The following is an 11,733-nucleotide window of genomic DNA, read 5'->3' as shown; positions in this document are numbered from 1 at the left end:
TGGTTTCTGGTTCTAAAATGTACCACGTCTAATTGGTTTCTGGTTCTAAAATGTACCATGTCTAATTGGTTTCTGGTTCTAAAATGTACCACATCTAATTGGTTTCTGGTTCTAAAATGTACCACGTCTAAGTGGTTTCTAGTTCTAAAATGTACCATGTCTAAGTAGTTTCTGGTTCTAAAATGTACCATGTCTAAGTGGTTTCTAGTTCTAAAATGTACCACGTCTAAGTGGTTTCTGGTTCTAAAATGTACCATGATTAAGCCCACAAAAACCCTAAGTGAGTAACACAAGGAATTGTGACACTTCAAAGTCTACCAAGTATTAAAATTGAAGGAACACTTAATAACAGTCTTATCGATCCCTGTTATATGCTGTAGTAAAGAATAAAAAAATTATAATGATATAAAAATAACTTGCTTTTTGGCAAAATTCATATTATTTTTTAACGTTTTTTTTCTAACTAAAAACAATTAGAATTTAGAAAGAATTTATTATAAAAGATTTTTTTTAAAAGGTGAAAGTATAAAAGTATCATACAGGGTGATAGTTTTATATCCTTATATGTGAAGTTAGGATAAAAAAAATTCATGTGCTTTTATAACCTTGAAATTCATTAGAAAGACAAATCAATCAGCAAGAAATTAAATTGGTTTGGCCTATGACACATTGAATAATAAATTTTAAATATTAAACAAATATGGCCGCCTTGAGACTCCCCCCTTCCTTCGCTGCCCATCTGAAACTACCAGATAATTAGCTATTAAAGGGTGATTAGGTCCTAACGAGGGGCGGGGGGAGGAGAGAGGGNCCAATTAGAGTTATGAATCCTTGTATCGGCGCTATCAGTAAATGGAAATATTTACTTTTGCTGAAACTATTGTGTGATATCAACCGGATATTCTTATTCTTTAGTTAGTTTAGTCTACCTACTTTTTATAACTTTTTTAAAATTTCTCTTCAGTTTCTTCAAATAGGTACTATAATGATTGTTAATAATTATAATCTTTATAAAGGTGTATTCAGAGGCGTATGCATACGATATTACAAAAAATCTTTGACAAATACTTTTTTTGTGTTCTTCAGTTTTAAGAGAGGAAAATAAGATTTATAGGGTGGGGTAATGCCCCCTGCCCCCCCCCCTTCTTAAAGTTTTCCCCCTTGAGACATATCTATCTATCGCTAGTTTGACGTGCAAAATTCGTCCTTGTTTTAAAACGCCATTCTTTGTTAATGAACTTTGCCTTCTATTTTTAGATTTAGATAAAAAAAGTTTTTTCTTTTCTTTTTCAAAATCAGCTGAACACAATGGATGATGCACAAGCAATAAGAAGAAAATTGAGATTTGAAAAAAAAATATTTCAAAATGCCTCCAGTTACCATCATCTATTTATTTATAGAATTTTGTTAAAATTAAAATTATAAAAAATAAATTTGTTTAAAAAAAAAAAAATGTTCTAAAGTTACATTTATTTTTGTTTTTTTCATGAGTACAATTTATAATATACTAGACTAAACATAACTTCAATAATTTCAATATTTAAATTTTATATTTAGAAATGTTCTAATGTAACTTACTACGGTCAAATAATAATTTTAGAATGGATTTATTTCAGCAAACATAGAAAAACAAATGATAAAAGTAAGCTGATGTCAAAACTTTGAAAGGAATTAGCGCTTCAGCTTATAATATCTTTAACGAAAATGTTTAGATTTTATTGAAAGTTTTCATTGACCTGAAGTCGGTATGGCCTGAACTTTAGAGATTTCCAAAACAAATTAACTTAATCCAATCCTTCAGACTGCAAAGACATTTTTAAAACGGATCAAACAATGAAAAAATATATACTAGGCCCATTGCATGATTCCTAAATAACCATAGAAAACTAAGGATTTTTAAATTCAACCAATTATAACTTGATACGTATCAAATTAGACCAATCAGAATTCTAAATTCATTCAAGAATCTAGTTTTAAAAGAATAATTCTGAACGGTTCAAAATAAAACTATGTTTGCTTTTAATATTATGAAATAACGTTTAGAGTATATTAAATAGATATTGCTTTGATTAGTACAGAAACTATGTATGTACGTTGTGCTGTAGTACAAATGTACTGTACTGTACTGTACTGTACTGTACGGTACTGTACTGTACTGTACTGTACTGTACTGTACTGTACTGTACTGTACGGTACTGTACTGTACTGTACTGTACTGTAAAGTACTTTACTGTACTGTACTGTACTCTACTCTACTGTACTGTACTGTACTGTACTGTACTGTACTGTACTGTACTGCATGCTTAACAATTGATATGATAAGAAAACAACCATTTCGAGTAAATATCTGTGTACAGGGAAAATCATAAATCTGGAAAATTTACTTGAACAAGATCATTGTACACTGTACAGGAAAGTAAATGTATTTTTATGAAGAAACATTGAAAATTAAATGTACGATGCCAAGAAGTGATTTATAACTGTGCATAGTGCCATTTATCTGACCAAATGATATGTAATGTTTAATTTTAAATAAAATGTACAATTATTGACAGAATGTAAATGCTGCACTGTTTTGTTTCAATTTAATTTTTTCGACTAGACTTGCACTTGAATTTATTTCCCTGTACAACATACACATGTGTACTGTAACTTTATCCTTGTACTCCCTTTACATAAGTTGGCAAACTGGTTTATAAAAGCTATGTATTCAATATCACAGACTAGATCAACATCTAAAACTAATCTTTAGAATTCAAACAATTTTTTATCAATTTCATGGAATAGAACTTTAATCAAATTAAATTTGTTTAACGCAACAGAAAAAAAAACAAGAAAATTGCACAAAGTCACAATATCACTAATGTACATAGATAGTACATGCTGAAGTTATGGATATGTTTCATGTACAAATGTGCATATTATTAACTGGGAGAGGGAGGGTTTTTGTATACATAAATTCACTGTTCTTAGCACTGGTATGTACAATATGGAGTACACTGGTTTGTAAAATTGTACACGGTAGCACACTGGTATGTACACTGTAGTACAGAGTAGTACACCTATACTTGTGTCGGTGGAGTGAAGCATGGACCTGACGTCTCAATTTCGTTTTCTGAAATAAGAAAAGTTGCAGAAAAAGTTGATTAATTGATTGAACACAAGTCGGATAATTGATTGATTGAGAAAACAAAAAAGTGGAAGGTTGGTTTGGGCAGAACAGGAATTAACAAGTTTCCAACTTTACTAATTCAATTCTTACCTAAACCATCCTTAAACTCCTCCTCTTACATTTCTTGCTTTCAATCAATAAAACAAACAATCAATCAATCAATCAACCAATCAATCAACCGTTTACAACCAATCAATTAATCTATCATTTAAAAGTTTATCTATCTATCTATCTATCTATCTATCTATCTATCTATCTATCTATCTATCTATCTATCTATCTATCTATCTATCTATCTATCTATCTATCTATCCTTCTATCTATCAATGTATGTATAGCTTGCCTATTGAAGCACTACTCCAACCTGGAGACCCAGAATAGAAGGCGGAGAAGGCAATGTTAACATCAATCTGATCCGGTCCACAGAGCGTCGTGCCGGGTCCTAGGCTTCGGTTTTTAGAGATATACTTCTTATTCCGGGCCCGGGCATTTTGGAACCAGACCTAGAAACATACAAATAAAATGTCACATTTTTGGAACCTTATTATTAATATTTCTGATTCAAGTGAACCAATTTTGTCATCTTAAACCACCCAATCGCACAGTAATTTGAAAAAGACATCAGCAAGGGCTTAATTTTATCACAGACTTTCTCCTGTTTACCCACAAAAGATGATAATTTAATGAAGACTTACAATTCTTAACTTATTATAATTAATTAACTAACAATGCAGGAAAAGTGACTAAATAAATTCCTTACAGTCGTCTCTGAAGTCTCATCTTTTGTGGACAACTCTGTACATTAAATTACACAGCTCAATGATTTTATATTCAACAGATTGGTGGCCATTTTGAATTTAAGATTAAAACTGGTTTTGTTACCTGTACAACACGTTTACTTAATCCCGAGATATCTGCAATCCTCTCCAAATCCTGTCCATCAGGGTTACAGTCTATTTGGAAGTTGGCCTAAAGATAAATTACTTAAAAACGAAAGTTAAAAAATATTATTTTTTTTGAAGAACGATAGTCATTGAAGAACTACTCTTATAAAATATTGACCTGAAGTATATGAATTTGTTCATCTGTAAAAGTTGTTCTATTTCTTTTTGATTTTCTCTTCTTGCTGTTAGCCTCAGTATCACAGCAATCCCCATCCGTAGAGGAACCTGAACCTCCTGGACATTCATTCATTTATTCATTTATTTATTCATTCATTCATTCATCCTTTTATTCATCCTTTCATTCATTCATTCATTTATTTTAAAATTTAGAGTTTGAATTTGAATAAAATGTTACCTTCAATAATTTCTAAATAATGAGATTTACATAAAACACGTGACTCAACCAAACCAAACTCTTCTCCTAACATAAAAAAAGGAATTTTAACAATTATTTTTAACTTTTCAACAAATTTATTTTGTGCTTCAATTTAAAGACAGAAAAAGACGTTGAAATGTTTTAATCACTGCTTCTTAAAAGAATACGTTTTTTTACATATTTTTAGCAATGAGAGGCTGAACAAATATTCAGAAAGCAAATGAAGTGTTTATAATAAAGATTTTAACAAAAAATCAAATTCAGTTTTGTAACTTGTATTAAACTGATTAAACAATCTATACAATAAAACAAGACATTCGTATATATATATGTTGCCTACAGCCGGCCAAACGGACGGACTGGTTGGGCTGCAATTTTTTGTGGACACTCATGGGTGTTATAGGCTAAAACCAATTTGATTTTTTTTTTCAGAATTTTCTCTTTTTTTCTACAGGCAGCTAGTTTTTACATAAAAGATGAAAAGATTTTCAAACAGGGATTTTTTTATTTAATGAGATTTGTTTTCACCTGTAGAAAGTTGTCTGGTGCAAGAATCACAAGCAAAGCATGCAAGATGGAAGACCTGAAGCAGGGATTAATTGATTTATTTAATAATTGATTGACTCGTGAATTTGTTGGTGGATGAGTTGAATGATTGATTGATTGACTCATGAATTTGTTAGTAGATGAGTTGAATGATTGAGTGATTGACTCATTAGTTGGTTGGTAGATGAGTTGAATGATTGATTGATTGACTCATTAGTTTGTTGGTAGATGAGTTGAATGATGGATTGATTGACTCATTAGTTGGTTGGTAGATGAGTTGAATGATTCATTCATTCATTTGTGTTCTAGCATTTTCTTTAAATGGAGTACGTCCAGTGAGAATCAAAAAACTATAGAAAAGAAAGACGACATTTAAGCAATCTTATTTGATGTTGCTATGTTGATTAAGTAAAATAATTCAAATTGCTGTGTTTTATTTTCATCGGACTATTTAAAATCATAACTTGAGTCTACCAGTCGTCTTGCTTTTCCATAGTCTCAAGAGTTTAACTTTACAGTGTACACCATGTACAATGGTGTACATGGTACAAATGTTTTCTACCTGTTCGCCCGCTCGTCTAATCCAATCGTTCTGTGTAATAAGATGACAACATTTAGAGCAACGTGTTCCAAATATTCTAAATAATAAATAGAATAAGTTCCAAATATTCTACATAATAAATAGGAAAAGTTCCAAATATTCTAAATAATAAATATAATAAGTTCCAAATATTCTAAATAATAAATAGAATAAGTTCCAAATATTCTAAATAATAAATAGAATAGGTTCCAAATATTCTAAATAATAAATAGAATAAGTTCCAAATATTCTAAATAATAAATAGGATAAGTTCCAAATATTCTAAATAAGAAATAGAATAAGTTCCAAATATTCTAAATAAGAAATAGAATAAGTACCAAATATTCTAAACAATAAATATAATAAGTTACAAATATTCTAAATAATAAATAGAATAATATTTGTTACTTCTTTCTTTATTATTTAGCATAAGTTTCAAGTATTCTAAATAATAAATTAAATAAATTTTAATTATTTATAATAATAAGTAAAACAAAGTATAAATATTTACGTTATTTATGTTGACACAAGATCTTGTCATGAAGAAGAACTTACTTTGGCATTAATAAGAACTTATTTTTTGTAATCTTGACGATACAAGATCTGGTCATGAATAAGAACTTACTTTGCATAATCTTGCCGACACAAGATCTGGCCATGAATAAAAACTTACTTTGTGTAATCTTGTCGACACAAGATCTGGTCATGAATAAAAACTTACTTTGTGTAATCTTGTCGACACAAGATCTGGTCATGAATAAAAACTTACTTTGTATAATTTTGTCGACACAAGATCTGGCCATGAATAAAAACTTACTTTGTGTAATCTTGTCGACACAAGATCTGGTTATGAAAACTCACTTTCTATAATCTTGTCGACACAAGATCTAGAAATTAATAAGAACTTACTTTGTGTAATCTTGTCGACACAAGATCTTGTCGTCTCTGATAAAACAAGAATTTTCATAATTAAGAAGAACATCACAAACTGAACAGCGCAGACAAGAACTGTGCCAACTTTTATCTCCAACCTGAAAAAAAAACAAAGGATCAATATTTAATTGATGAATTGTTTGATAAATCACTGCTCACATTCTGGTCACCGTGCTAATTTGGTGGGCTTTTCATTTTTCAGTGAATATTACTAAAAAATATTTCGTGTTTTAAAAAAAATGGCTAAAATTCATTGAAGTTATTTTTTGAAAATAACACGAAAAATTTGACATACAAAGAGAAATATTCAGCATAAGGTTGTTTATAATACATATTGGTTCACAACGTATGTCCAAAAGGAATGAATATTGGGTACTAAAAAAATACGAAATTCCCGCGAAATCAATGAAGGTTGAAAGCAACGAAGTTCGACATGAAAATTCGGTGAAGTTTAATATGAAAGATAGTGATCGTTTACATGGAAGGCGGTAAGGTTTAAGATAAAGGGTAGTGAAGTTTGACATAAAAGGCAGTGATCGTTTACATGGAAGGCGGTAAAGTTTAAGATAAATGGTTTGACATGAAAGGCGGTGCTCTTTTACATGGAAGGCGGTAAGGTTTAAGATAAAGGGTAGTGAAGTTTGACATGAAAGGCTCAGCAATGACATGAAAGACAAACTTTTGTTAAATCAAAAAGCTTTGAGACATTTGACAAGACATGCAGTTATATTACAAGATATACAGTTTAATTACATTGATTTAATTGTATTGATGTGGGAACTCGGTAGAACCACGTGAATGTTCTTGGTTTTAATTTTCGATCAAACACGGGTAAACGGCGGGATAACTATATATACATCGTCTTTACAATTTTAAGAACAAAAATCTGTGCATTGGCCATTATCTACTCTCTTTTTGTTTAAGCCTGACACGGTGTAACTCAGTCATTGTAAAATCAAAAGGAAAAATCTTGTTTTAAAACAAGAAATTTTTGGAGTTTCTAGGATTGTTAATGGGACAGTAAGCGTGTATTTAAGCAACCCTCGAAGCAAATATAGCATTGCCCGATTTACAACGGTACCCTTGAAACCCTGGAAGATAACGTCGTGTTTCTCCATTGTTTCTTATAAGCAAGAAATGCGCGATTCGCAAATAAAAATAAAACGTTTAAATTAAACAAAAACAAGCATTTCTAATTAATACTTGATCAGACAAAGCTTTAAAGGGTACCATGGTTCATCTTAAACTACCATCTTTGAATGGAGGTTTGCTTAAAGTTACGCAAAGTGCCTTTAAGCCATAAACATTATTGTTTTTAACATTTTTGCCACAATCTTAAATTCTAACATTTTTTATTCTTTAAATTCAATGAAATGTTTTTTGAAAGTGCACTACCTTTGTGCACTACACTCAGTTCAGAAAATAGTTGAAAATCAAAAATTCTTAAAGCAGTGTTTTAAAACTTAATATTGCGTACCCCCTTAAACATACATGCATGAGTTCTATAATCAGTAATTAGCTGAATAATGGTATATTCAATATTTTAAATATTCCTAAGCGTCCATTAAACCAGGAAAGGAATTCGGGACAGTTTAGTTTTAATTAAAACACGCTTCTGAAAATTGGCCGGAAAAATTCAGAATAAAAAATAAAATTCGTAAATGTTTGAATTTTAATGGATGTAAGTGGAGAATTCTGGGCATTTTTTATTTATAACATGGACAACTTATCTGTATTTTTCTAGATTTATTTTAACATGTAAGTTTTTATAAATGATATCGTCTTCGTCACACTATTTAAAAAAATGATTTTAGCTCATTTCAACCAAAATCTGAATAAACTTTATATTTAAAGTTTCTGTAGGATTGACTTTGATTGATTACTATAAATAAGATTATGGTTTTTTTTAACTCGTAGATTTTATACATTAAGTAGTAATCTTTGTCTGTCTGTCTGTTTGGATATAAGATCATAACTCTTGAACCCCTTGACCGATTTGCCTCATTGGAACCACGGAACTGTTCTTAGCTTGGTTTAAAAGTTCTAATTTGAGTTAGTACTAGTAGACTTGTATTTCAATGGTGAAACTTAATTGGGAAAACGCTGGGTTCCCAAACTAGTTAAAGTATATGCTTACAGTGATAACCAGAAACTCTGAAATTGGAAGACGACTTTAAAGCAATACTGAAGTGTATCTGATGTTGTTAAAAAACAAATTGTTTAACTAAACACTTATTAAATTACTATTTAAGTGAAATGGGTCTGTTTATATTGCCCAATTGCTTTGTCTCAAGCTAGCTCACTATATTTTCAGAAGAAGTAAATACTTCCATTTACTGTTATAGCGCCGATTAAAGTATTCATATCTCTAATTGGATAATAAGCTAGATAGAAAGATAGATGTTACCGCCACACAATTTCTATTGGTTCAGAGCTGGGAACTTTTGGATGGTGTATATCATCAGGATTAATGCTTGATCCACTCTTTTTCTTAATCTCGAGATTAAATAATGCTTGTAGGATCAGGCGCTAATGGACTCGGCATACAAGTGTGAATTGGACTATTTAAGTTAAAATGGCGTCTTCCTATTTCAGAGTGTTTTGATTATCACTGTAAATAAATTTTACCTTTAGAATGAATTCCTCATGTATCCCATATCCACATCCATTGCAAGTAATGTAATTGTCTTTAAAATCTATTTCCGGTTTGATAAAATCAATTTCCGGTTCCGTTTTAGCGGTGATGAGCTCCTCTACAATCATGTTTTTATAACTGTACTGTACGGTATCGTACTGCGGAGTGTACACTGTGTGCAGCTGTCGTATATCTCACTGTATGGAATCACAGAATTGAACTGGAACATTTTGAGCGCATCGTCTCGCGCATTTCCCAAATGGTTATTCGCCGCCAACTGTCGGACCAATCACAGTTGAGTCACACTGATCATCTGGACCAATAGGAGAGAGGGTAGGGCGGGGGCAGTGGACCAGGATAGGGGCGGCGGCCAGGGGGATTTGCATGTATTAATCAATCAACAAATTGGATTTCGAACTTTCTCCAAATTTTATCAGAAAATAAAATAAGATTTGGATGTAAAAGGATTTTCTTTTTCTTTCCAGTGGATTAAAATCCCGGAACGTGGTTTGTTGGGTTGATCAAAGGATTATATAGTTTTAGTGGATTTTTTTCTTCAAATCCGGAAATTTTTTCTTGCTGCATCATTATCAATGAAGAGAGAAAGTTTTTAGATTTTGAAACATTTAGTTTAATTCAAGCACGAAGGCATTGTTTCAATACTGTTCAGAAAACTAAAAATAAACGAAAATGATAAAAGCAAATGATTTTTTAGCCAAGACAAATTTTAATAAGATACGTTTTAACTTAAAAGGGTAGAGTTCTGATATGAAATCTTTTTTGAATTCGATTAAAACAATTCTTTAGAGTACAATGTACTTGAAAATTTATTTTTTTGGAAATTCCGATAATATGATTGGGTCGACTTTGAAGCGTCACTTGAACTTTGCACTTAGCTTAACCTTACTTAATTAATTTCTTTTGAACCCCATACATTTATGGTTTAAAGAAGTATTTGAGAAAATCCTGACAAAAAATTCCAGAACGTGAAACATTAAACGAAACGAAATATCAATTATCTATACATATACTTTGCTTGTCTGTTTGTCCGTCTGTGTGTATGTTTGTGTCAATTAACCGTCGAAACGGCTAGACCGATCGGGGCCAAATTTTGATTGGGATTTCACTGACCCCAGAAAAGATTTATGGATAGTCAAAATCCAACAAAGTTCAATTTTCATCATTGTTTTACAATGTTCACAATGTTTACAATTAAAATAGAAGATAGCCTATTCTTTTTAAAAAAACCAATTTTTAATGAAAACGTTTTAACTTAAAGGACTGTAAAGGAAAAATGAAAGAGGGTATAGAATGAAACCTGAGCATCTCAGGTGTTAAACAATACTTATAAAACATCTATCTGATGTTCCTGTCTCGAGAAATTGATATAAAACTGTGTCAAATTTATACGAAAATTCATAATATATATATATATATATGCAATTTTGTATTAAAATTGTTGAATAAGACACATCATATTCAACAAATACGTAACCAATCTGAAAACGACGATATCCCACAGGAGCCTGAGAATCTCAGGTTTGCTCCTACTATAATTTTTATAATTTTTAATTTTGTTTGCATTTTAATAGATATAATTGATAATATTATTACATATAGTCCGTATAGTCTTGTATTACGTCACCAGAACTTCAGCCAATGGCAGTGCAGTATCTTTCCACAGTTTCATGGGTCCCATTGTATTTTGCTGTCGGAAATATTGGGCTAAGGACCAAATTTGAATTACTGAATCACGATATTTTTGTGGAATAATTGGCAACATAAATACATTACTCTATCCATTTCAATTCCGATTTTTTTAAAGCTGTTAAATAAACTTTATAAAATGAATTAGGTGAATAAAAACATCATTTGATTTATAGTTATAACGGAAAATCATCGTTTGTAAATAAATTCATGATAAATTTTACATTATTATATTTCTAATAAAAATTAGTTTTCGAATCTACAAAATAAAATACTCACCCCCCTGGCTTGGGTCGGGTTTGAAAAGGACTTGAAGACTACAAGTAAGAATGTACTGCTTCATTATTTACAAATCACAATAGATGTTTAGAGTTAACACTGTTGCTCCTCGAGCAGGGACATTTTTGAAAATTGTTTTAAAAAATGAATTTCTCCAAGACTATCATTTTTAATTATTCATAAGAATTTAAAGTTTTAAATTATCTTTTTGAAGTGTTAATCCCTGGTTTTAACTCGAATATTTTTTCTCTTATTTTTTCTCAATTGTGCTCGCAAGAATGCGGGGAGTGTGTATATTGTGTACTGTGGGACAATTGGAAAGAAACGCGCGAAAAGTTCATCATTCAGCTGTTTATAGACAGGATAGACAGGATAGATATTGAACCAGAAATGCGGGACAAATCTGTAACAAAACAGTACAATTCAAGCAGCATAAGGGAGGTTGGGGGGGGGGGCGGGCAGAGTAAAGTATAGAGAAAGTATAGAGAAAAATGAACAGAAACATAATTAACTACCTAATGATAATATGTAAAGATGGAATCTCTGTTTGTATGTCTCATC

The 11,733-nt window shown here is 30.9% G+C and overlaps 1 protein-coding gene across 2 annotated transcripts; it reads right to left on the bottom strand.

Moving 5' to 3' along the window:
* Nucleotides 1-2,243: 2,243 nt before the first annotated feature.
* On the bottom strand, nucleotides 2,244-9,415 carry LOC111717919 (LIM/homeobox protein Awh). 2 transcript variants are annotated; one of them, XM_023493385.1, is made up of 9 exons: nucleotides 9,180-9,415; nucleotides 6,528-6,649; nucleotides 5,601-5,676; nucleotides 5,021-5,075; nucleotides 4,472-4,537; nucleotides 4,235-4,350; nucleotides 4,055-4,141; nucleotides 3,516-3,675; nucleotides 2,244-3,115 (listed from the first exon to the last, which is right to left on the bottom strand). In XM_023493385.1, the coding sequence occupies exons 1-9, from the start codon at nucleotides 9,312-9,314 to the stop codon at nucleotides 3,063-3,065; spliced, it is 870 nt and encodes a 289-aa protein (XP_023349153.1). In that variant the 5' UTR covers nucleotides 9,315-9,415; the 3' UTR covers nucleotides 2,244-3,062. The 2 variants fall into 2 exon arrangements, with proteins under 2 accessions (XP_023349153.1, XP_023349154.1); XM_023493386.1 differs by having other exon boundaries at nucleotides 3,537-3,675.
* Between the last annotated feature and the right edge of the window lie 2,318 nt (nucleotides 9,416-11,733).

The sequence above is a fragment of the Eurytemora carolleeae genome, unplaced genomic scaffold, assembly GCF_000591075.1.
Source record: "Eurytemora carolleeae unplaced genomic scaffold, Eaff_2.0 scaffold1737, whole genome shotgun sequence".
Lineage (NCBI taxonomy): Eukaryota > Metazoa > Arthropoda > Copepoda > Calanoida > Temoridae > Eurytemora > Eurytemora carolleeae.
The sequence above is the reverse complement of the archived record's forward strand: the minus strand, read 5'-3'. Positions and strand labels throughout refer to the sequence as shown.

Coding starts and splice junctions, on each gene's coding strand:
- LOC111717919 (XM_023493385.1), bottom strand. CDS start 9,314: ATGATTGTAGAGGAGCTCATCACCGCTAAAACGGAACCGGAAATTGAT. Junction 6,650..9,179: donor ATGAGGAATTCATTCTAAAG/GTAAAATTTATT, acceptor TTTTTTTTTCAG/GTTGGAGATAAAAGTTGGCA. Junction 5,677..6,527: donor TGTCGACAAGATTACACAAA/GTAAGTTCTTAT, acceptor TTTATTATTTAG/AATATTTGGAACACGTTGCT.